Consider the following 27,122-nt stretch of genomic DNA (forward strand, 5'->3'; position numbering starts at 1 on the left):
GACTTCAAATGCAAAATTAAAAGGTAATAATAACTTAAGTGTGTTATACCCAAAAACAGTAAGGAGGAATAAAAGAAATTACTCACTTAGTTAAAAGGATTTTCATAGAAAAATATCTTTTTCTACAAGAACAAAAAATTACAGCAAAATAATTTACTTTAAGGCATTTACAAAAAAAAAAAAAGTTTAGAAAGTACTTTAAAATGGGCTTGTCAAACTTAGCTGCTTACACCTTTCTTAATACAAGCGTAAACCAATCCAACTTCCAGTTGTTAAAATCAAGTAAAATTTCTCAGAGACTTGAATAAAATTGTGTATAATATGACTATTTAATTAAAAAACAATGGCTAATTAAGGACACTTGTGATTAATGTTTTGTAACACAAAATCAAATAATTAAAACATAAAACTAAAACTTAGTTTTTAAAAATGTTTTCATACCACTACATCTTAAAATTTAACTTCATAAACTTAATGCTAAACTAAAGGTTGGTCACAAAATTATCGCATGACATCACTTGATAAAATAGTTGGAGGGATTCTCTTTACTGGTTTGGCTGTTTTAACATCTGGTTCAAAACACTTCCATAAACGCAGAGTCTCATCTGCACCAACAGATGCGACAATATGTCCATTAGGAGAGACTGTTATATTGAGAATTCTACCAGTATGTCCTAGAAGATACTAAGTTTATGCATATGCTATTCAAATTAAAATTTAAATAACGGGTGATTCCGTGTGAAAACATCCAGGGCATGCAACCCTAAGTCTAAGATTTTGCTGATTTTTAAACCACTTACAGATTTTAGTAAATTATGAACATCCTGAAAATTTTATCATCTAATTTCAATCGGTTCTTAAGATATAGCTATTTAAAGTTTGCCTCCAACCAACAAAAACCGCCATTTTTAAAAATGGTTTTGGTCCTAGCTTCTGTTATATGTGTGTTGGAAAGCTGAAAATTTGTACCTTTACATATTTTGGCCCAACAAATCCAATGAAACAACTTAAAATATTTAAAAATGAACATAACACCTAAAATTTAAATGTTTACCACAATTTTACTGGGGCGAGTCGAACCACAAAAATGCCAATGTAGCTCGATTTTTTTTTTTTTTTAATTTTTTTTTAGAATTTGTCCTGAATAGTTAAGTTATAGTTATTACAAAGAATTGGAGAGTGGTCTTTTCTAAAATAGAAATAAAAACATGATCAAATCTGCTTAAATTTAGTGCTTAAAAACAGGTATTTTGATAAATTAAACAAGAAAAAAAAGGTGTAATTGTTGTTTCTCACATTAACTAACTTCACATTCATATATTGCTAAATGCCAAACTCGCTATTTGAAGGAGCTAAAAAATAATTTAGGTAACAATGAATGTATTATACAGCCAGATTTTTCAGAGAACTATCAATTTTGTTATACAGGATGAAATACAAAGTTATCATTGGAATAAATAACAATGTACACTACATCCTGTTGTTACATATTTAAAGGAAATTTCTGAAACAAATATTCAGCATAAGTTGTTCTGTTTTTTAAGTGATGACAATGATCATGATACATGCTTTGTGTATGAATTTCAGAAGAAAATTGTAGAGTACATTTAAGAACATTTAGTTGGTATCAATAAAATTTATTATTTTTCTGATGGATGTTCTGCTCGTTATAAAAACTATAAAAACTTTATAAATCTATGCCACCATAAGGAAGATTTCAAGATTACAGCTGAATGAGTGTTTTTTTGCAACCAGCCATGGAAAATCCACTTGTGATGGCATAGGTGGTACCATTAAAAGAATAACAGCAAATGCAAGTTTGCAAAGATCATTAGAAAATCAAATATTGACAGTTAATGATATGCTTGAGTTTTGCATCACCAATATAAACACAATCATATTTTATAAAATTACCAAAGAAACAGTTAGTTCAAGGCAACAGCAACTAAAGGAGCATTTTGAAACAGGAAAAACTGTTCCAGGTACCAGACGTTATCATCATTACATACCCATTTCATAATTTGAAATTAGTTTTAAAAGAACAAGCGAACATCAATGTGTTGACAGATTTATATTGTCAAAAGCGGTAATGTCTGATGTTGCAATTGTACTAAATCTAAATGATTTTGTTGCATGCAAGTACGATTCCTTTTGGTGGATAGTAATGGTTACTGAAATAGATATTACTACAAATGATATTCAAATTAAGTTTATGCACCCTCACAGTCCTTTTCAAAACTTTATTTGGTCACAGATGGATATCTGTTGGGTACCATTGTCAAGTTTAACTGCAGTAATCAAAGTCCCAACAACAAAATCAGGGCGAACATATAACATTGATGTGAATGATTATAACACTATAACTAATAAATTTTAATTTTTTTGAGTTTCTAATTTTTAAATTTTGTATATTACTTTTGTTTCTTGAACTTCTTTTCAAGTGCTCTATTTGTTTTGGAGCCTTTTTTTTTAAGTTTATTTGTCTTAGTTTGATAAATATAAAACTAATGTTTTATAAGTGATAAATTTAAGTATATTTGAAGATGTTTTTATTTCTGTTTTAAGTCTGCAATCTGATTCTTTGTAACTCCAACTAAACTATTTAATACAACCTATGAAAAAAACAAAATTTGCAATATACATCTACATTTACATAATCTCCCCCTTTGAAATAATAATTTTTAGGATCAGATTCTATAAAATTACAAAGAAAACAGAAACAGCTAGTCAGCAACAACTTAAAGGACAGTTTGATGTTGCCAAAACAGTTTCAGTTACAAAACTGTCAAATTCCACCTTTTTTTTCTTGTTTAATTTATCAAAGTATCTGTTTTTAAGCACTAAATTTAAGCAGATTTGATCATGTTTTTATTTCTATTTTAGAAAAGACCACTCTCCAATTCTTTGTAATAACTATAACTTAACTATTCAGGACAAATTCTAAAAAAAAATTAAAAAAAAAAAAAAATCGAGCTACATTGGCATTTTTGTGGTTCGACTCGCCCCAGTAAAATTGTGGTAAACATTTAAATTTTAGGTGTTATGTTCATTTTTAAATATTTTAAGTTGTTTCATTGGATTTGTTGGGCCAAAATATGTAAAGGTACAAATTTTCAGCTTTCCAACACACATATAACAGAAGCTAGGACCAAAACCATTTTTAAAAATGGCGGTTTTTGTTGGTTGGAGGCAAACTTTAAATAGCTATATCTTAAGAACCGATTGAAATTAGATGATAAAATTTTCAGGATGTTCATAATTTACTAAAATCTGTAAGTGGTTTAAAAATCAGCAAAATATGAGACTTAGGGTTGCATTTTCAAAAAAAATTGGATGTTTTCACATGGAATTACCCTAACGCTAAAATTTATTTTGATATCTTTTTGCTACTCAATTTAAATTTAAATTTTTACTTTTTATCTTAATATATAAAATGTCAAAAGGGTTAACTTTAACTTTCAAAAAATAACTTTTTACCTTTTAGATCTGCTTCTCTAGCCATTTGTGGATACTTATAAATAGTCATTTGATTACCATTTGAACATATGATTTCCTTGTGTATGTCTGACCACAGTATACCAGATATCTAAAAAACACAAAGTAATTACTAAGTAGCTAATATCCCAAACTATTTCCTTTACAATTAAAACCCAACCATTTACTTGTGGGACTAACTACAAAAAAAAACAAAAATACATTTCTTATTTCAGCTAATTGAAGTCAATTAATTGGATGATTTTGTGCTAAAATTAATTGAAAAACTTGGAAACAACATAATTGGATGTGAGGAGATTTGCATTGCAATTTGAAAAACAATTAAACTGAGAAGTTTATTATTTCATTTACCTCAAAGTTATGTTCACAAAAAACCAAGAGAAGGGATTTAAACAAAAACAAGAGGTAAATGAAAATCTTTTGCATTTAAAAGTAGAAGCCTTAATATAACTGTACTGATAAGGCCTTCCTTGGCCTCAGCCAATACAAATCTGAACCTCAAATAGGTGTTTAGGATATCGTCCTCAGACAAGAAGCTTAGGCCTTGAGAACTGCCTTTTTTTACACAAATTGTATTTGGATGCATAACTTTGTAGGTCTGAGTCAAGTAATTCACACTGATATCAATAGGCTAAAGTCTGAGGAGCTGAAAGGAGACATGATTTTTGCTCAGTACTAAACAATATTTGTTCAACGAAGCCTGGGTCTCCTTTAACTCCATCTTAACTAAACACAAATTTGGCAACATCTGGACTATATTGGGGGTTGAACCAGAGAAGAACTTTGGTTTCCAAGATATTAACATAACCTTCAGTGCAAATGATCTGATATCCTAGCTTCTGACATCAGCTCCAGAATCTCTGAAATAGACTTTTAAGTTTGAAGGAGATCAGAGACCTTTGTGCTAAATAATTTCTTTTTACATTATTTCATCACAAAACTGTATGAAATAATGCAAAAGTGTGAAATTTTAAAATAATTAGTGATAAAGTTTTTAGCTGATTCTGTGAAGGTTTAATGACAAAAAGCTGATCATTTCAAAGATGACACATTAGGTATTTCTTAACGATGTATTTTAAAAAAAACTGGACCTGTTATGACTTATTTAAGTTTATAAGCCTATTTAAAATATGTCTATTTTTTTGTATTTGAGATCTAGAACTTAAAAATTATAAATAGAAGAATTCTCTTAAATAACAAACTTGTGCCATGGTGTCATGACTCTGTAGACAAGTTCCTGTTCCAGTATTCCAAATTCTAATATGTCTGTCAAGTGTACCACCACCTGAAGCAAGTATATTTCTTTGCCATGGGCACCATGATACAGCCTAAATATAAAAGTATGATGCAGAAAAATCAAAACAAAACATACTACCTGTAGATAGTATGTTTAAATTTCCAAAGAACTATATACATAGAAAAAAATTTGCCAAATTTAATAGTCTATCTTTTGTTTTATGAAACACAACTAAATTTTGTTTTAAATAGGATTTCTATTATAATGCTACAACTGTTTTATAAAGGTTTAATTTGGCAACTATAAAATTAGAACAACAAATGACTCTACTTTGACAGCAGCTAAGTGCTCAAATAAAGAGTGCAGAGGTGTTACATTCTCGACAACGCCTTGATTACTTGTCCCCATTGATGCAAAATCCCATATATTTAGGGTGTTGTCATTTCCTCCACTTGCCAAAAGTTTGCCATCGGGGGACCATTGTAGACCACATACTTCTTGAGAGTGGTTTAGAAAAGATGCTGTATGATGGTTGGCAATACGAACATCATGGTTAAAAATTGCACCACTGCGTGCTCCACTAACAAATAAAATTGTACTTAAAATATATTGTTAGGATATTAACTAAACAGAGGTTAACTAAATAGAGGTTAAGCAAATAGAGGTGGTGAGAGTTAAACATACATTTTAATTTTAACTTTATTTAAAAATTCTAAAGACCTAAAAACTAAATTGATCAACTTTTAATACTTTATTTATTTTTTGGATTTTTTGTATAAAGATAGTTGTTGTGTTGACTAAGATTCAATACAAAAAAATTACTTAACTTACCAATTGACACACTAAAAACTTACAAGGTTTACCATGCATGTTACATTTATAACATTTCTATTCAATTAAGTTTTTTTTTGTTACTTATTCTGTTGGAAATGTGTATTTTACATTTTAAAAATGGAGGAAGATTTATTAAATAAAAAATTATCTTCAAAAGTGATTAACACACCTAAGAATATGAATTTTCAGAAAATGAAGAAATAACCTGTGACAATCAAGATTATATTGCAAATGCTGGAGGATGCTGGAGAAAAATATTGTTATATAACACAAGACCTCAAAATTTAAATACAACTAAAGAAAGAAGGACCATCACCTTATGTAAACACATTAAGTATTAAATCAGTGTTTAACTATATCATTGATTATAAAGTAACTGATTTAATAGTCAAAGAAATAAATAGGAAAGGGACTAGAAGAAAAAAATTGATAAGATTGAACTAGAGGCATTTTTAGGAATATTAATTGCAATTGGTGACACAAATAACTGAACATCCATGAATTCACTGTTGAAACAAGATGATCCCTTCAATTTACTTACATTCACTGCATCATTATGAAGAGGTTGCATAATAGAAATTTATAACTAGATTTGATAACACCCACTCAAGAGAAGAAAGAAAGTAAATTAACAGCAGTAAGAAATGTTTTAAATTTAGTAAAAGAGAAATCTATTAAAAGATATATACCAGAGTCTCAACTAACTGCTGATGAGCAGATTATTGGACTTTGTGGCAGATTCAGTTTCATTAAGTATAATATTGCTAAACCAGATAAATATAGCATAAATGATAGCTTGTGCAAGTACACCATGCAATGAAATTTGATGTTTATTTTAAAAAGTTAAAAAATATGTAAGAGAAAGGACAAGGAAAGCAAGTTTATGGGATTTTAGAGGACGCAGAATCACAACTGATAACCTTTTTACAAGTACTTCATTAGCACTAGAGTTGAAAGAAAGATATTCAACATCATTTGGAACAGTACAAAAGAACAAAACATTAAAGGTATTTCTGGAGAAAATAGCAAAATATTTAACTTAGTGCTTAAATTTATGAAAGATTTTACTCTTGTGTCTTATACACCAAAAAAAAAAAAAGGATAAAAAGTTTTACTCTTGTATCAGAACATTTCAAGGAAGAGATAGGGGAAGAGATAGGAGAGGAAGAGAAATATGAGCTATACATAATTCAACTTACCTATTTAACAAAAGAGGGTGTTGATAATGTTGATAAAATGATAAAAGAATATGCAGTTTGCAGGCAACTTTTTGCATGTCTTTTTGCATTTTTTTTAGAACTTAATAGATGTAAACAATATTGATAATAAACTGAATAATAATAGATATAAATAATATTGTTGCCCTTAACCCATTTTAAAACAAAATTTTCTGTTGATGATCTTCATTTATAACAGTACTTTTAGTAGTACCCATGGCAATCGAAGAGTTTATCTAAGTCTCTCTCCCCCCTTTCCCATAAAACATATTGTATAAATAATATCTATTAAATTAATTAGAGCATTTCAGTCCTTAATCCAATTTGAATAATGTAACAGCTATGTAAAACATATAACATCATCAATCATATTTAGTAATTCATCATACAAATTGTGTAATATAATAAATCATAGAATATATTAAATTGTATAATATAGAGTAAATTAGGGTAAGAACAAAACAAAAAAAAAAAAAAAAAAAAAAGGGAACAAAAACTATCAATTTATTTCTTTTGCATTTAATGCTAAAACAAAAAAAATTTTAAAAAGTGTGGTACAATATACAAGAGAACTTTCTGATCTAAGAGTGTAAAAAATAATTTAAAAAATTCTTTTGTATCTTAGCAAATTTAAAAAAAATTACTCTATTAAAAAAAAGAATGTTTTTTTTCAAGAAAATTAACTTCAAACTCTGGAAACTGTAATTAAATTTTACTAAACTAACAAGACAGTTAGTAGAAAACATTATGATGATGATTAGGGGGGAAGAGTAAACATCCTAATTGTTCACTCTTAAATTAATTATATAGTCGCCAATTACCAAGTTTCTGTTCATTCTGGGTCTTTTGGTGCATATTTTAACTCAAAGTGGTTTTGGTACAGCTGTGTGGCAGTCCTCTTCCTACCACTAAGACAGTCTGAGCACCTTTTGCTGCTTTTCTGAAAGTTTGGAGGTCTAGCAGGTTTAAGTGTCTGCATTTCAAAGGGCATTAAGCAACCAATCTGACAGATTAAGCAGTTACAAGACTAACCCATTGTTTCCAGCCTGACTACAATGGAGCTGAACTTGAACAGTGTAAGAAAGCTCACACTTTACCACTCTCAGCTTTGCAAAGCAGGATTTGACAGTTCTCACATATTCTGTAATTTTAATTTTAGCAGCTTTGCAATAAGGAGGACCTTTAACCCCGCCAAATGGTTTCTTAGTAAAGTTCTTGACGCTTGAATTTAAAATGTTTCGGATGTGACATCAGATGTTACTTATGTTGCACATGTTTAGCAGTTCATTCATCCTATATACTTCAACCATTAAGTTGAAGATGCATAAGGTCACATTAAACAAGTTTGGTGTAATTTACTTACAACATTTTATGCAGCTACAAATCTTAAGAACTTAACAAAAAAATAGTAAAACATTTTAGCTCTGTTGACAAATTTACATGAACACATTTAATCTCTGGATTTCAAAACACTACTAAGTTTCCATTTAACATTAGCTAGATTGTTCAATCAAAATTAAAAATTGCTCAAATATTTTAACTACAAGCCTGCTTCATGAATTGTACATGCACCATCATCTAAAATCAGCCAGCTTTTAACTCTAACAATTTGCCAACTTCTCAACACCAATGACTTGAGCTCAAATGTATTAAATGTTTAGACATTCACAGAAAAATGTGAAGGCGGTTTGAAAAATGTTTTACAGCAACAATATGTTGACACACAAAAAAAGCCTAGAGTCAACATTCTAGGAACTGAAGGCTGTTGTCTAAGTGCATCTGAGGTACTTGCAAAACTAAAGCAAGAAAAACAGAAATATTTGTTAGTAGCTTACAATCTAAAACTGGATGAAGGCTTTTTTACTGAGATACCTATGCTATCGTAATGTTATCCAGCCAGATATAACAGACCTAAATTGATTTTTTTTTAAAATCTGAAAATGACACTTTTTCCATTACAATTGCCATGTTATTCTCTACAATAATCAACTTGTTTTTTAACAAAATAACTGCTGATGTGGTTTTAGATTTCAAATGGCAAATATGACATACCAAATATTATGAATAAAACTTTTTAGGCTGTTAGGGTTAGGGCTATTACATTCTCAGTTTGCCGATAGACAACTGTGAAAGTTAATGGTTCAAAGATAGAACTTCCTTAAAATGTCATATTTAAATCTTTTTTTTAAATGGTTGCACTCATTGCAATGAAAGATGGTTACAATCATCACTGTTACAAAATAACATTTACTATAGGGACCTACAAATCACGATTTTTTATTCAAACTGAATATTGAATTAATCTCCCAGAAAATTTCAGAATCAAATTTTATGCAAATTTTTTTTAAAAATGCAAATTTTTTGTATGTTACAAAAAATTTGATTCCACAAATAAACAACTTTGTGTCTTCATCCTAGAATAAATAGTGCGCTAAATGTGGATCAACAAAAGTAGCTGCTAACAGGTGATACATGAACAGATAAATCTTGTCTAAAGTTGCTTCAGAAGTTCATTATGAAATTGTTGAAGACCTGGAGAAGATTTAGACTTCAGTTCCTCCTTCAATGTAAAAATACAAGGAAAAATTAAATCATGTTGACATATGAATCAGCTTTTAAAACTGCAGTTGCTTCTGCTGTTGGTTTCAAGCTGGGAAGAGTTGCTTTCACTGCTACTTGCTGTGCTTGAGTAAAAGGCTTTGGTGTATTTCTTGCACACTTCTATTTTGTACACATTCCACAAGTGCAAGTGAGATGGAAACACATTTCTGGTCAATCCAATTCAGCAAATAAAATGTACTGTTGAACCTTGTAACAACATCTGAGCAAGGCATTGTATTTGTTGTATCTGTAGTCGCAAAAAATGAAGAATCCAAGTCAATGCCAAATAATCAAATAATCTGTTCTGTACCCAATGATGTGTGATTTTCACTTACATTTTTAAGATTCACCACTGACAGACATCTGGACTGCGGAGGCCAATCAGTTTCAGGAACATAATGGATAGTGAGAACAAGGTATTTTGTTTGTTTATCTGCTTTGCAATGGACAAATGTAACAGAAGGTTTTGAGCATCCAACATCTATTCTTTTTCAAATTGGTCATGAAGAGCATTGCTCATGTCCTCGAGTGGTAGTGAAACAGTTGTTGGATGTGGTGGATTGCAATTGCCATTGGTTAACACAGAGCACAGGTATTTGAATCCACATCCTGCAGCACTTTTAAATGGACTTCCATCACTTACATTGCTCTTCAGAACAGCTGTATCATATTTTTTTTTTTTGTGGATGCATCCAATGTTTTAAAAAATTGAGATTGGCTCTGATGAAGATGGCTCCAATGATGTTTTGTGAGTTCACTTTGGCATCCACTTTATTTACAGTGGCATGATTAATAGGGTATTTTCTCTCCCAATGAGCCAAAAGGTGAGAGGTGGGGCCTGTTTTCTGTACAGAAAAACATTTTGAGCAAGTTTACAAATGAAAGGATTAATGAGCACATTAAAGTTTTTTTTATTGTTCACAAAACTTCAAATGCTGAAAAAGGGCAAAAAAACAACTTAATTTCACTGACTAATCATCATTTCCCTTTTGGAAAAAATCCGAAATTTTTGAAAGCAGCAAAAATTGGAAAGCAATTTTGTTCTACGTAAATAAAGAATTTGGAAGAAAAACCCTTGACTTTTTTTTTCCAATCTTTTTTTAATGATTGCCTTGATCCAAATTGAAATTCCTGGTTTTATTACCTTTTTTAGTATTTCACATGAGAAAAACACCTTTTTTTCCATATGAAAATTTTTTTGTTGGTACAGTGATTAATGGTACTGAGATTTCTCTTCTTTATGCAATGTTTGTTTTCAATTTCTGACACTGTTCACTTGCAAGCCAGTTAATGGTTATTTTATTTAAAAAGTATATCATATTCAATGTCAACAAAAAACATGGAAACTTAAAGAAAAAATCAAATAAAAGTGAAGGTTTAATTTTTTACATAAAAATATAAAAAAATTTGAAATCAAATAAAGACTTTGATTTGATTTCAAATCAAATCACTACTAAAGTTTAGTTAAGCTAATTTTTTTTTTTAAAAAAAAAAGGAAAAACAAATTAACATGAAAACCGCTTAAAAAGACCAAACAAACCTTGTAAGTATATGCTTATTCCAGTCAAGTGAGCCTACTCTACTAGCATGGCCTTGCATGATTCGAACTCGTTTTGAAGACTCAACATCCCATAGCTAACATATGAATATAACAGAGACTTATATATTAATGTAAGTAAAGCCATTGTGAACTTTGTTGCAGTGCATAAATTTTTTTCAATTAATATTTTTGTAAATAAAGTTGGAATATTGAGAAATAAATTTTTTCTAAGCTGTATTATTTATTCATTTTATATTCCAACATCAATCAAACTAATTGCATTGAAATAATATTGTTGAAAAAGAATATATTCAATTTCTAATTTGTTGTTTATTCAATATATTTCCTAACTTTTTAGACAAAAACATAGTGTTTACAAATACTTACCAAAAACATTAAGTTTAAAGTATTATTTGTTGTTTAGATACTAAACTTATCTCTGTAACATGAATTAGAATTTTGAGTGAGAAAGCTGTTGAAATAAAAGATTTTTTTGAAACAACATTTTAACAAAAATTTCTTTAAAATTATGTAGCTCTCCTTTTATTAAAGTTCAGAGAGATCAACATTCAGTTAATAACAAAACACTCCGTTAATTACAGCTTAATTATTTTAACATTTAGATAATAACTACTTCTACAATTAGGTATATAAAAAAGCCAGAACAAAAATTTCAACACTCATTCTTGCAACTTGCAATTGACATGAAAGATTAGACAAACTTTTTTTTATATTAAAATTAGATCTAACATAATTTATCACTAAGAATCTATCCAATGATAAAAAAAAATAATTATAAAAATTTGAAAAAAACTGCAGCCCAAGATTAAAACTTATTCATCTTAAAACCACAAAAACATGACTCTTCTTGACATTAACTTCCCCTGTGGCCTTCTTAATATAAATTCATTTTAAACAGTTGCTACTAAAACCTAATCTTGTACATCAATAAATCTCTACCGTGTAGAATGAATTTAAACATTAGTTTGACATTTAAATCATCATCAAAATAATCTAAGCAAAAACAGTTTTTAGATGTCACCTAGGACTTTTTACTTCATTCAGAAATAGTCAGATATCATGGATTTTAAAATTATTAGTTTCATTTTATAATTACATAGAGAAATTTAAAAACAAATTAAAAAAAATACTTCAACAGATCCGTTTGACAGCCCAACAGCTAAGTGAGCTCCTTCTTGAATCCATTTTACACATGTTACAACTAAGTCTTCTTCGCCAGTGTGAACATCTCCAAAAAGTTCGTCAACAGATCCAGTTTCAGCATTCCATAAATATATTGTGTTTGATAAAGGAACAGCAATCAAGCCACAGCTTCCCCAATCCAACAAGTTTAAATCTTAATGCAAGTTAATGAATGATGAAAAAATTAAAATAAAGCTAATTTTACCAGCAAGAGTTTTAAATCTAATTGAATGAAAAGAAACAAGAAGCAATACTTACAATAATCATCAAGAATATAAGGAGCATCAAGAATTTTATCAGATGTAGAAGGAATATGTCTAGTAGATTTGGACTTAGCTGGTGTAGGTTTACTTTTTGTATATAATGTCTTCATATGCATTTCACCTAAAATAGCCATTAATAGCATGTTTAACTACAACATATTCTAATTATTAATCTATTCTAATTATTAATCACATACTTAAACAGCAACTAACAGAAAATTAAACAAACTTAAACAGCATAATCATTTTAACGTTTAACATTTAAACTTAATCTTTTTGTTACATTGAAATTGCACAATGTACTAATAAGTAAATTTAAAAAAACTAATAAAAAAAACCCTGATTTTTTAGAGGTAGTACAAACATAATAAGGTGATACAACAATTATGAGAAATCATTTTACAACAACAAATAATCATCTTAAAACTATTTAGAAAAAGAAAGAAGCTTATAGTGCATTTAGAGAAAACTTAAAGCTCATAAAGAAAGTCTCAAGTTTCTGCAAACTAAAGTTGGAACAATAACAAAACAAAGCAAGGCTGCTTAAATTCTTTTATATCGTAAAATTCTTTTATATTTTATACTCCTTTCATTTTGAAACTTTGAAGGATACTTGGTTGCTGAAACCCAACTTACCAGTTTATATAACTAAATGTTCACCAAATACGAGATTTAGTTTTAAAGCAAAAAGAAATAATATTTATTATTAAAAGTTTAAACTTATATAAACTGAAAAATAATAAAAAATAAAAAAAATAAACTTTAAATGTCAAAACATAATTCACATTTAGTACCACACTTAATACTTAAATACAAATTTTATTTTTAAGTATATCTTAAATTCACATGTATTTTCTTCAGTATTTAAATAGATATGCTTCATATTTCAAATTGAAGAGATTTATCGCAAAAAATATTAATTTAATAGCTTATACTGAGAAAACTTAAACCAGTAACATAATTATGGAATTAGAACATAATTATGGAATTGGAGTAACTGTGGTGGTTGAAATAACAAGACCAATAAAAAAATTGAAAAATAAACTGACTGTTAGAGTAGGAGAACTGTCTTAATTTTCTTCAATTTCAAATTAGTATTACTGTTTGTCAAAAAACAAAATGAGCATTTTTAACATTTCTAACAACATTTCTTTGGCTTATCTACAAGTGTTTCATAGTATTTATAAGTCATGTAAAGACTTCAAGTAAAAGTTCTTAAGGGATTCACTAAAAGTTTTCAAAACAGAGCACATTATGAAGGATGATTGCTAAATCTAAATAGTTTGCTGAAGGATAATAACAGCAAAGTTAGGCTCCCGATAGCATATTGCATGTGAGATAATATCTTGATTAGAAATTAGATATGTAAGAAAATATGATGCAAATAAATTTTGTAAAAAATACTTTGAAAAAAATCGAAACTTTGAGAAAATTGAAAGTAGTTTTGCAGATTTGAAAAAGCATTTGTATGTTAAAAATGCAAATGATATGGGAAAAGAACTTACAAAACTATAAACTGGTAATATATCTTTATTGTGCTGATTATGTTTAACTTACATGATATTAGATTTTAGAAGATGAGGAATATAACTTGATAATACCTAAGTTGTAGATTTTACTGTTTGAAGTAATTTGGCTACTGATCTCCTAATTATAAAATCCAATTTTATAAAACATATGCTAAAACACTGAAACAAATTAAGGTCAAGTATTTAACAATGTACGCAAACTGATGTTACATACCAGTACTTATATCAGAAAAGCATTCTTTTAATATTTGATTCATTTTTACAATTACTAACTTTTACTGCTTTGTTCAAAAGGATTGTCTGAAATATTTGATTTAACCCAAAGAAAATTGGCTGCCTCAAAAGAAGGTCAAGCACTATGAGATGCCAAGACCTTTTTTAACTGCTGGAACCCATAGATGACACCAATTTTCAGCATTATTTTAGGCATACCAAAATTTCATATTACTTATCCAAACAACTTGGTCAAGATTGACACAGACAAGACAGTCATCTTTTATTAATATTGTAATTGGCAGACCCAACAATCTAGACTCAAGACCAAAAAATCTATTTCATGTCTTAAAAATCTGCTAAATGTTTTAAGTAATACATTATGTTATTTTGCATTTTAGTTTTTTTAGTTTGTTTCTATAAAAGCAGAATTGTTTATTGACTTACATTGACTTACAGAATAGTTGGATTGATTTAAAATATTAACAGCTAAAACCTTATTTATAATGCATATTCCTATTTTTAAACGTAATGGAAGACTTTTTTTTTTAACAAGTTCAATTGCCACAGGGACCACTTAGATAGTTGCCCTATTAGGCCAAAACTCTATCTAAGCTTTAAAAACTTTTAAAGCTTAGATAGAGTTTTGGCCTAATAGGGCAACTATCTAATTCCATAAAAGCACAAAATAGTTTAGAGGCACAAGTTAAGCAAACTATGAGGGATATGGATAACCAGGCTATGTGTTTTTTTTCCCAAGAGGGAACAGGAGGAAAAAGATGGAAGAGAGGGAGGAACAACCAAATACATAATTTTTTAATATGCTTTTGTCTAAAAAGTTAGGAAATATATTGAATAAACAGCAAATTAGAAATTGAATAATTTCTTTTTCACCAATATTATTGTTGAAAAATTTCAATGCAACTAGTTTGATTGAAGATGGAATATAAGATGAATAAATATTACAGTCAAGAGAAAATTCAATTTGAACTTAGCTCAAACTAATTCTGAACATTTAAGTCAGTAGAAGCATTGGAATATTTTTTTTTTTGATTTTATCAGCTAGTAGCAGAGCAAATACATGCAGGAGATAACTGGGCATTTGGAAAAGTGTAATATTTTGATAATCCTCCAAAAAATAAATCCTCCAAAATACAGCTGCAAGACAATTCATCCTCGAAATATTTTTGTAATCTCAAAATAAATTCTATACCAAAAAAAATGTTCTTGGAGACATATTTAGATATCTGAAACTAAATTTGCATTTTTAATCTATTTACCTTCTTTGCATACTGGTGGTTTTATTTTCATTTGTAGAATGCGTGAGCCCAGTTTATCAACATCTGTTCCCAAATTTTGTTTCATCATCTCTGACAACTCATTGTTTTCAGTATCATTTTCAGTGTTATCATTTTTCATGAACATATGATGACCAATCTGGAAATAATTAAACAAGAACTCAACAAAGTAAAAAGAAATTCCATTTGAAGTGCATGTCCAGTTTTAAGTACCAGAAAAAAGTGACATTTACATCATAACAAATTGAAAATCAAATACCTAACAATCTTTTTTGATCAAATTATTTATAAAAATATTTTTTTTTAGCTGAGCATCAGTTAAAGTTCTCTTTATGTAGCTCATACTTTGTCCATTAAAGTAGATTACTTTATAAATGATACAAAAACTTATAAAGCCACTAATGTAATAAAAAGAAACAAAGCTAAATAATAAATTTGATTTGAGAACTGAACCAGATTATGGAAAGACAAATAGTTAGAATATCTAATGTAAAATACAAGGGATTGTTTTAACAAGTTTTAAAAAGTTCTCTTTGTTGCTATTAGAAACATGAATAATTTTAAAATTAATTTTAGCAGAATGAAACTTGAAAAAGACTCATTACAACTATTTTGACTATATATTTGTATTTAACATTATAATAAAAACACTCTATCAAGTGCAGTAGATTACTTTAGCAAATGCCTCTTACACCTTTATTATACCTCTTATGCCCAATTATACTTCATACAATTTGAACCTATACATGTGTTAAAAAGAAGGTTTACCCAAAGTAACCTCCATCCATATATATATTTTTAATATTATATTTGCAAATATTAATAGTATCTGCTATATATTATTTTATAAGCTTAACACCATTTGTTATATCTATATTTTATTGGTGTTATAGCAATAAGACATATTCATCAGTTCAACACCACATTTTGACATCTTACAACTGTATTCACCTTAAAAACTTTTACTTGCAAGATTCCTGAAATCATATCAAAATTTTTATAAATGTTTATTAGAAACTTCCTCAGTGCAACATTCTTTTGCACAAATATCACTATTTATATTTGCATCATGTAATTCATGGTAAAAACCAAATTGTTATTGACGTATAATTATCATAGTATCAAGTGGAAATATTTGATAAAATTTATTTAGAACTTTAATGAACAGTAGAACAATTAGTCAAACTTTTGAACAGTAGAAGAAAAAAAACCAGGGTAAAAAAATTATATTCTATTAGAATGAGAAATGTGTATATATACAGTACTATGCAAAAGATAGCAGCACCTAAGCAATTTTCACTAAAATATACATTTAAAAAAATATAAATAATATTGGGCTTCTATAGAAAAAAAACTGTTGTTTAAAATAAGCCTATTTTTATTCATTTTTGTTTATAATAATGTTTATAATATAATATTTTTTATTGACTTTTACTAGATGATCTCAATTGGTCTAAATTAATATCATTTTTCACTTATATTTTTTGTTTATTTGTTAGGAATATGTATCAACTTTAAAAATGAATATATCAAAGATTGTATCATTTATTCATTTTTTTTTAATTTATTATTGTCAAATATTTTTTGATAAATAATAGTTTGAAAAAGGTTTTTTAGTAGCTATTGAATTCTCTTGGTGACTTTAACATTTTTTCATAAAGTCAAGTTTGTTTTCAGTTCAGATATTTTTAAAAAAAAAAGCATTATGAAATTGTAAAAAAGTAAGGACCAAACTTGTTCAACATCTCAGAAGAGCTACTGGAACTATAGTATATCTGTATACAGTGCAGCAATCTTTGTTGAGATTTGTCTTAAGGGGTTAAGTAACTAACAAAAACCTTAACAACACAAAGGCAAATCAGGAAAAAGATAAAAACTTGCTAAAGAACTTATTAAGTGAAACATGATGGAGCAAATATTCAAGTTTGGGGATCCATTTCAATTAAAGGAATAGGGGATTTGTCAGAATACAGGAAAAACTTACAGGGAAAAATACAAAAATATTTTACAAAATGATTGGTGATGATTTTATGCTGCAAGAGGATGATCCAAAACACACTTGTAAATTTGTAAAAAAATATTTGTCAAACCTGGAAGGAAAGGGAGGGCTTCAAACCATACCTTGGCCCTCTTAGAGTCCAGATTTGAACATAATCAAACATGTTTAGGACTACTTTAACAGAAAGAAGGTGGAAAGGTTTTTAATAAAATCAAATGATCTTTGGAACATTCTACAAGAAGAATGGTACAATATCCCCAACACAATTATTGAAAATCTTTATGATTGTGTAAGTGAAAGACACAAAGGTGTTATTGTAAAAACCACGGAGGTTTTATTGCAAACAAAGGCTGTCACACAAAGTGTTAGTAAAATCTACAGTTAAAAACTTAAACATTTTAAATCAAATTTATATTATTTCTAATAAAATTAAATAGAAAATTGTATATTAGTACTTATACTTTAGATCTTTTATTTCTTTTTTTTTTTTTGCCATCTATTCTTGAATTTATTAAAAACTTCCTCAGTGCAACATTCTTTTGCACAGCACTGTATATTTAAACAACTTTTTTTTTGCACTTACTTGTGGATCCATCATAGCTCGATTTGCAATAAACCGGTCATAACTAGTACCTTCAGGATTTGTAATTTTTTTCCGGCAGCTAGGTGAGCGGGAAGGTGTATCATATCTTGGATCTTTTAACCTTCTTCCTGGAGTTCGAGATGATGCTGTTTCATTTGATATCGGAGATAAAGGCTCTCTTATACAACCTTTAAGAACAGACTTACGATCAGCCATAATTCCAATTCTAATTTTAAGATTTCTAAATTTAGAATGAAGATATTAAAGGGTTTTATTACAACAAAAATACCCTAAGCAACTTATTATATACATACACAAACATACACAGTCAACAATAAATTTAAGTCAAGTATTTTTTGTAGAAAAACTGACATTTTATAGGTTTTTTCACAGCATTTCACAGAAGTTTACATCAATATCTTTGCTTTTCAAATATTTTTGTTTATTTTATTTTCATTTATCCTATTTTTTATATTAAAATAATTTTTATTTTTAATCAAAGTTTATTGTATTTAACTTTCTATCATAATCATAATTTAATACTCTAAAAATATTTTATAAACTTTTTGATTAATATAAAGGGTTAACCTAACTCTAACCTTAAATATATATATGTGTGTATGTGTGTGTGTGTGTGTGTGTGTGTGTGTGTGTGTGTGTGTGTGTGTGTGTGTGTGTGTGTATATATATATGTATGTATATATATGTTACATATATGTTATACATTATTTGCACTATGCATTATGCAAATTTTTTAACACTTTTGTAATGCTAAAGCAACATTTCATTTTAAAATGTGTGTTTAAATGCTTTAATGTTAAGTTTCTTCAAAAAGCAACTCGGTAAATATATATGTGTGTGTGTGTATATATATATATATATATATATATATATATATATATATATATATATATATATATATATATATATATATATATATATATATATATAAGATTAGCAACTATAGAATTATAGAACAATAGAACTAGCAACATTAACAACAAAAACAGTATCATCATCAACAAATCCAAAATATCGATATGTTGGAGTTAACTAACTCGCGCCAAAAATCAAAACATCGGACTTGAATAATTCCGCGCTTATTCATTCACCGGTTAGTAAAGGCCGTTAACGAATTGAAGATACGAGTGAGAAAATTGATATAAATGGTCAGACAACACAAACTCGTTTTGCAAGTGAGTTTCAAGTTCAGGTCTAAATTCGAGTCATAATGATCGTAATTTTTATAAACAAAAATTTTAACAACTTTTGCTTCAAAGTTTATTTTTTAAAATTTTATATTTTCTTTTTTTTGAAAATCTATGCTTCCATAAAATTCTCTCTCTGGAAATTTAGTTAAAAAACCCTTTGCAGTTAATAAAAATTGGAAATATTAGAAGTAGTAGTAGTAGTAGTAGTAGTAGTTTTTGAAACACTTGCGACTTAAAATATCGCGCAGAGAGGGAAATTTAAATCTAATTTTGAGCTAAAAGCAAAGCTTTCGCACTGACGCGGACGGGTTCTGCCAGGCTTAAAGCTTTGGCCTGCAACGCATCTAACGGTTAACAAAGTGGGAAAGGCCGTTTCACTGGGTTTCTAAAGTTTGTAACATTTCTTGCCGAGCTGTTGCTGCCGCCGCAGGTCTCCTTATTGTCTTTTTTTTTTTTTTTCTTTTTTTTTTTTAATTTTTTCTCCCATCTCCCGAATGATCCCGGAATAGATCATTTAGGATCTTCGCAAATCGTGCAACATCGATCTAGTCGCGCACTAATAAAAAACTAATAAAAAAAAAACGAACTCTAATAAAACACTAATAAAAAAAACGAACACCGCTCAAAACATTCTAGCATCATTGTTATTTCGAACATAACTACAATCAGTAGAGTCGCGGTGGGCATTCATCATATTTTCCGAGGCATTGTCCGAGACCACGGTAACCAGCTTTGGCGCAAAAGACTAATCCGTATGGACATGGCATGCATATGGCTCTCTTGTTGACACATGCTACGTAGCCAGATCGAGGCTCGCTGTCAATAGCGTAGTTGCCGTCAGCACGATAGATGCAGTCATTTGTAACGTCGACACCTAAAGTTCAAAGACAAATTTAAACGGTGAGCTTCTTCGCTCAAAAACAAAAAGCAAGTTTAGCGCGCTCTAACTAAACACGCAACTCGGTTAGAAAAGAAAAGCGCGACATTCTTAGGTAAGCTTTGCTGAAGGGAATTCTCAAGAAATCTCTTACCAACACAAATAACGTGTTTCGGTTGGTAGTCGATATTCTTGGGTTCGTAATCGGTATTCTTGGGTTCGTAATCGGTTTTCTTGGGTTCGTAGTCGGTTTTCTTGGGTTCGTAGTCGGTTTTCTTGGGTTCGTAGTTGGTTTTCTTGGGTTCGTAGTCGGTTTTCTTGGGTTCGTAGTCGGTTTTCTTGGATTCGTAATCGGTGTTCTGGTGTTCGTAGCCGTCGTCTTGGTCTTGCACTACACGCACTGCGTTTGCTGTGACAGCTAGAACACAAGCTGCGATAAAAATTATCGTGGTTGCCATGATTGTGAAGAGGTTTGAAGGTTTTTTTTTAATTCGCTTGTGCTTTGCGTTTGAACTTGCTTGCGTTTGCGAAGCGCGTTTTTATAAGCGTTTTCAATGGACACTTGTGGAAATAACAACTGCACTAATTTGCCAGTAATGTGCTACAAGAGCGCTGAAAAACTAATAACGAACTAACAAGTGCTTCGTTGGAGGAAACGCGTTTCGTTTCTGCGAAAAGTTCACCAAAATCGTTTGGCACAAGCGCATACTCAGACGACGCACAGAAAAAAAAACAAAACAAAACAAAAGCAACGAAAGCACACCTAATTTGGCCGAAAGAAAAATGAACAAGCGCATTATCATATTACACAATGTAACAAAAAAAAAAAAAATTTCTGTTTATCAAAGTTTTTTGATGTTTCTTAATTAATTTGAGTATGCTGAGTCTAAATATGACATTGGATTTTTTATTGCATCAATCGTTTGGTCGTAAAAAAAAAAAAAATCAATTAAACATATAATTAATATAAATCGTTTTGCAATCATGTTACATTATATTGTATTGTAACAGTCTCTCACAATCTCAAAAAACACTAAAAGTGAACAGTAGAACGAGGTTTTCTTTTATGAAGTTTCTCGTCATCGCGTATCAAACACCAGATGTAGTCACCCATCATAGCTGCATCCCATCTGCCCTGGTATCTTTTCTCCATTGCAAGAATATCCTGATGGAAACGTTCCCCGTGCTCTTCACTCACATCACCCAAATTTGGTCTGAAAAATTCCAAGTGTGAATGCAGGTAATACAGCTTTATTGACATTCTGCATTTCATATCTGCGTACCGTACAATTAAGTTTTCCACTATCTCTTTGTAGTTATCACTCTTATTGTTGCCTAAAAAGCTATGAACAACATGTCTAAATGCAGTCCATGCTTCTTTTTCAACAGCAGACATTTTTTCCTCAAGCTCCTTACATGCCAACATAACTTTAATCTGTGGACCAACGAATATACCTGCTGAAATTTTTGCATCTGACACCTTTGGAAACATCTGCCGAATATGCTGGAATGCTGCACTATCTGGGTTTAATGCTTTGACAAATTGTTTGATAAGACCAAGTTTAATGTGAAGGGGTGGTAGTAAGATCTTTTCAACAGGTATCAGAGATTGATTAATAACATTGTGCGAACCAGGCTGTAAATGTTCTCTCACTGGCCACTCACGTCTTGTGAAGTGCTGGTTTGCAGCCCTGCTATCCCATAAACAAAGAAAACACGAGTACTTTGTGTATCCTCCTTGCAGACCGAGAAGAAATGCTAGCATCTTAAAGTCTCCACATACATCCCACTTGTAACTGTCGTAGTTGATTTTCTCAAGCAACAACTTCACGTTCTTATAGTCTTCCTTTAGATGAACGGAATGAGCTACTGGAATCGAAGGAAATCGGTTTCCGTTATGGAGCAAAACTGCCTTTAGACTTCTTGTTGAGCTGTCAATGAATAATCTCCACTCTTCAGGATTGTGAACAATGCCAATGTCATTGAAAAGACCACGAACGTCATGACAATAGCACAGTGATTCTGTTACTACATAAAAGTATGCGAATGTTTCATGTCTTTTTCGGTATTTCGAGGTTCTGCAGCTTGGATCTAATAAATTCCATTCTTTCAAACGTGATGTCAGAAGTTCTGCATTTGATTTAGTGAGACCTAAATCTCGTACTAAGTCATCAAGTTCTTGTTGGATAGGGAAATGAGGTGAATCATTCGGTTCCCTGAAATCACAGTCATCATTGAGTTCATCCGGTGAGTCTACTTCAGAATGATATGCAGCTGCTTCTTCGGATTGAGGTGGAGTAGGAACAGGCAATTCATCACTGTGTGGAACTGGTCCAATAGAAGATGGTGTACTTGGATAAACTAGAGTCAGCCTATCTTTCGGTTTTTTATACTTTGAAATGTCAACAATGCAGAAAAAGCAGTCATCATGATGGTTCGTCGGTTCTCTCTATAGTCTCGGAATCGCAAAGGGCATTGACTTTCGGATTCCACGCAGCCATCCTTCCAGAGTTGATCTGCAGCTACCACAACTGTAGTGTGGTGCCCACGATTTGTCCTGATCTCCCATAGCCATGCCAAAATAAGCATGATATGCAGTAAAGAATTTTGTACCACTGACAATCTTATGTTTAGCTTGTGTTGGACTAATATAGTAACCACAAACATAACAGAATGAGTCAGGACAAAGCTTGCAGGATCTACTAGACATATTCACCACTTCATGTAACAGTTGTAATTAGTTAAACTGAAAATAAACACACGAATATAGTTAAAATCAGCATATATATATAATGTTTTAATTGCATTACACATATACGAAAACTCCGAAATATACTTTATGCTTTTTCTCAGGAAATCTTGATGATAGAGAAAAACCAATGGTACCACTGAAATCAGCATACAAAAATTATGTAAGAAACATTAAAAAATTAACATAAACAAAAATGTTGTTACATGGTGTTATCATACTACCGTATTTTACATCACATTATATTATTATTTTATTTATATTGTTATATTATCTATATCGTGTTTATATTATCATATTTACCAATTATAGCTCTCCCTAAGCCAGATTTATGCCGTGGTAGCCATGCATTAGAACCTTGATCATTTCTTATCCAGATTGTTTCTTTTTGTCATGCGTAAGCCCTACTCGATATTATGGAGTTAGAAGAACCAACAACTCGTTAGGATCTATTTATAAAAAATTTGAACTAAAGAACTTAAGGCATCTTTGTGCTTTGAAGAAGTTTGAATCAAAAAAAAAAAAAAAAAAAAAAAAATAGAAGCGTTTTGTTTCTTTTCTTTAACAGGCCGCTAAAATTACAATATGGCGAGGTTAGAATTATTTTCTTCTATCTCCAAGTTTAAAGTACGGGGGAGAAAGTTTTGGATTTTTTTTTCCAAAAGTAAAAGTTGTTTAAAATTTTAGCTTTGATTTTTTAAAGAAATAATAACTTATGCTTTAAATAAATCATGTTTAAACAAATTATTTAGAAAAAAGTTTTATAAAACAAAGCGTATTTTAAAAGTAATCATTACTAACTAAAATTAACAACTCATTTTCTGCCAACTTTTAAAACGGGAGCTAGAACAAAATAATCCTAACCTCGCGATATGCGTAAGGTTACCAAGGTTTGGTCGGGAAGCAACACGTTTATGTACGGTACAAGGGGTACAAGGGCAACTGCTTTTTGGTCACTGCAAGTTTTGCGCTCCTTTGTTTTTCGCATTTCATTCTCGAGGAGTGAAATCTCTCCCGTAAGCTTAAAAAAGGAAAAGCATTAGAAACGGTTATAGCCCGTTGTATTTCTAGTTTACCTACTTTCTTTTATTTCTTTAGTCGTTTACTTAACAGCCGATTCGCTTCTTTAGTTAGATGCTTGATAGCAGATTTACAACATACTACGGCAAGCCGTAACAACTTGTTATTCTTGAAGTTTATCTTGATTTAACGCAACTCCATTACTTAATCATCAAAACTTGTGTTAGGGTTTAGTTTACAGTCACCGACAAAGCTACACTCATCTTCAGAAGCAAAGGAGTCTGATAACTTGCACGCTTCGATATCGCGTTAGACGAAAGTGTTTTTATTTCAGGGATTAAATAATGTGTCTCCATTTTTGTTAGTTACATTTATAATCGCGGACTTCTTTCATTTGTTGTTTTGTTTTCTATTTAGCAGGTATTTCATTTTATAATTTTCATATGATTTTTTTTGTCTTTTTATTTCTGACTCATTACCTGAGGTGTTTTGGTTTTTTGTATTATATCTGTGTTTGATCATGGTTGAGTTATCTGCTAATGCTTGAATGTGCTCTTATGTCGTTTTCTTTTCCGTCTTTATATAGTCATTTCAGTTTTATATTTAACGTATGGTACTTTTTTTTACTAGAAGTAGATATCATCATAGTAATGCAATCTATAGACAAGCAGTGCAGAATTTTCAGAGACTTCTTTCATATGGATATTATTTCGGAGTTTGAGATTCGTACCTAACAAGTGTACTGATGAATATTCTCTTTGGGTAATTGCGGATTCCAGGACATTGACAGTTTTCTCCATAGTTAATGAATTCAAGATGTCGTTGTATTTTTAAAAATGTAAATTGTTATTAGATTTCCATCTCATTGTTAATATCATGCCAGAACCTGCAAAGAAGTATAAGAAAATCAAAGAATTTTCCACAGATCCAAAGATCTTAATTTATTCCATCGGAAAGAGTTTATCATAGTCCATAAAATTAAAGCATGGTTTTAGTTTGTAGTGTCCGAGAGCTAGCGTGTAAATTTCGTCTTGCAAGATGTGTCTTTTGTCATCGTTAGAGCTGAGAGCGACTTTGTTGATTTCTTCGGTGTAAATGTTATGCTGATGAGATCGGATAACGTTCATGGTTGCAAGCTTTTTTGTCTTGTTCATTAAGCAGTCGTAATAATCTTGATGAGTAATGTATTTTTGAACGACTTTATTTTTAACTCCTTTACATTTTTTGTGTTCATTTTTAGCAATCTTGTAAGAGTAGAGTTTTGGTCGAAGTCCAACAAACTCTTTAATTAGTTTACCAGCAGCTTCATCCTTAAACTTACCTATAACCTTTTTATTTTTAAACCCAATATCAAATCCAAAGTTTTGAACAGCAGGATGGTCTTTTGGAAATTCGCTTGTGTCAAATTTAGCTTCAACATCGTCAGCAATGTCTTTGAAAAAATCATCCGTTTCGATTTCATAGATGAGCGAGTCAGTGTCGGTCATGAGTAATTTCGCACGATCTCCGTATTTAGGTTTGATATAGTCGTAATGATGTTCAAAAATGAGAATTTTGCTTATGTCTAGAACACACAGTCCTAAGTAAACAGGTTTGTTGTAAAAGATTTTTGTTCTTTTCATGTGAACTGCAGTAAGGTTTTCATCAAAAATTGTATACCGATCATAATTTGCCTTTCTTGCTAATTTTATAACTTCTTTTTTAGTGGTAACAAGTTTAATATCAACATGCTTTCGAATATTCTCCATGGTTTTTCCAAAGACAGAGTTATTCATGAGCTTAAAAAATTCTTTTTCAAACTCGTTTTTAGCTTTTGCTCTTAATGCGGTGTTGAGATCGATGTATTGTTTCATAAAAGGTTCTTCTTCAAAGGTGATTCCTCGATGAATTTTGGTAATGATCAATCCAAGTCGTTCATATAGTTTTAAACTTTCATGATGAATAGCATATTTTTTCTTGTTGTTTAAATTAGGAACCAGCTTGTTCACTTTTCCAATGGTTAGTCTTTCAGGAGCTAAAGGATAGTCGTTGTGTAAATCGTGAAGCTCTTCAGGATAATCCAAGTCCACTTCTAGAATACAAGGCATGGATTTCCAATTTAAAAGTTCATCCTCAGCCATCCATCTGAATCCTCTAACAGGAAGAGGTTTGCTCATTGCCCATCCATATAAATTATTAGCATCTAAATACTGAATGAATTTCGATGGTTGTGAAGGATCATAATCACTCATGTATTTATTGTTAGCAGTTGCATACCGTTTGCTGATCATGCAAATTCCACCGCGTATCCCTTTTTCTATCATATTAAGCATATCAATATCAGACAGAAGCTCTAACTGAATTCCAGTTAGTTTCAACATAGCGTCCCAACCCAAACCGGGTGAGGTGTAATACCAAGCAGGATCAAGCTTGTAATAGGAGTGACACACGTCTCTGAAATTTTCAAAGATATCGGCAAGTATCAACACGTCAGACATGTTGTACAGTTCTTGGTAATCTTTAAACGTTTTACATCCAAATATATTCCAAACGTTTTTTGCATGCGCATAGTCTTCACAGCTTATTCCCTCATCATTCAGTTTGGAATAGAATGCTTCAATAGGAGGTAATTGCGTTTCTGAGAACTTTTCAATCGAGTCAACCCAGTCATAAGGTTAAACACCTTTTTTTCTTAATAAATTAAACTGCTCTCCATAGTAATATTGAGCAACGTTTTTGCATTGGTCATCAGTCAGATTTTTAGCTAAAGCGTCCAAACTGAAGGACATGAATCTGATGCTGTCGATGAACCTCAATTCTTTCCATACTTCCTGAAGTTCACCTTTCTTATCAGTAAATTCTCTCACTTTGATTTGTTTAGAGAAGCTAATGTATTTCTCATCGTTGTTGGGTATACATTTTAATTTCCCTCCTAATTTCATGATGAACAAATGACTGTCATAACCAGACAAATTATGTAAAATGATGGGAATAAATTTTGGAATTTTATAATCTAAGTTGCATTTGTTATGAGCAGCACCACGGTACTTTCCAGTCAAATGGCAGTGATCCCACACTTTGTCACCGTCAAGATCTTTTCCGCAAATATGACATTGAGTTGCTGCTTCATGATCTTTCTCATCCTTATCAGTTACCACTTTCTTTTTTACTATATCAATCTTGTATAAAATCTTTATAAGATCAGCTTCAAGCATGGTTATAAACTTTTGAGCTACATCATCCTCATCGCTTTCTGCTGTTTACATGACTGGTT

The 27,122-nt window shown here is 30.4% G+C and overlaps 2 protein-coding genes and 1 pseudogene across 2 annotated transcripts; 1 reads left to right on the top strand and 2 right to left on the bottom strand.

Moving 5' to 3' along the window:
• Nucleotides 1-317: 317 nt before the first annotated feature.
• LOC145191013 (cell division cycle protein 20 homolog) lies at nt 318-18,294 on the bottom strand. The gene is made up of 9 exons (XM_090067661.1): nt 18,013-18,294; nt 15,413-15,569; nt 12,386-12,511; nt 12,076-12,281; nt 10,925-11,019; nt 5,063-5,312; nt 4,698-4,823; nt 3,478-3,586; nt 318-674 (listed from the first exon to the last, which is right to left on the bottom strand). Exons 1-9 carry the CDS (start codon nt 18,226-18,228, stop codon nt 502-504), a joined length of 1,458 nt encoding a protein of 485 aa, XP_089923787.1. The 5' UTR covers nt 18,229-18,294; the 3' UTR covers nt 318-501.
• On the top strand, nt 1,302-2,434 carry LOC149882326 (uncharacterized; annotated as a pseudogene).
• A 1,594-nt stretch (nt 18,295-19,888) lies between the features above and the next one.
• On the bottom strand, nt 19,889-20,558 carry LOC145191745 (uncharacterized). The gene is made up of 2 exons (XM_090065928.1): nt 20,255-20,558; nt 19,889-20,097 (listed from the first exon to the last, which is right to left on the bottom strand). Exons 1-2 carry the CDS (start codon nt 20,556-20,558, stop codon nt 19,889-19,891), a joined length of 513 nt encoding a protein of 170 aa, XP_089922054.1.
• Between the last annotated feature and the right edge of the window lie 6,564 nt (nt 20,559-27,122).

This window comes from Hydra viridissima, unplaced genomic scaffold (assembly GCF_058129835.1).
Source record: "Hydra viridissima isolate aposymbiotic clone 2 unplaced genomic scaffold, HvirCarnegie_v1 scaffold_11, whole genome shotgun sequence".
NCBI lineage: Eukaryota > Metazoa > Cnidaria > Hydrozoa > Anthoathecata > Hydridae > Hydra > Hydra viridissima.

Coding starts and splice junctions, on each gene's coding strand:
- LOC145191013 (XM_090067661.1), bottom strand. CDS start 18,228: ATGGCTGATCGTAAGTCTGTTCTTAAAGGTTGTATAAGAGAGCCTTTA. Junction 5,313..10,924: donor AATAAGCATATACTTACAAG/GTTTGTTTGGTC, acceptor TTTATTTGTTAG/TGGAGCACGCAGTGGTGCAA. Junction 675..3,477: donor TAGAGAAGCAGATCTAAAAG/GTAAAAAGTTAT, acceptor AGTATCTTCTAG/GACATACTGGTAGAATTCTC.
- LOC145191745 (XM_090065928.1), bottom strand. CDS start 20,558: ATGGCAACCACGATAATTTTTATCGCAGCTTGTGTTCTAGCTGTCACA. Junction 20,098..20,254: donor GAAACACGTTATTTGTGTTG/GTAAGAGATTTC, acceptor TTTGAACTTTAG/GTGTCGACGTTACAAATGAC.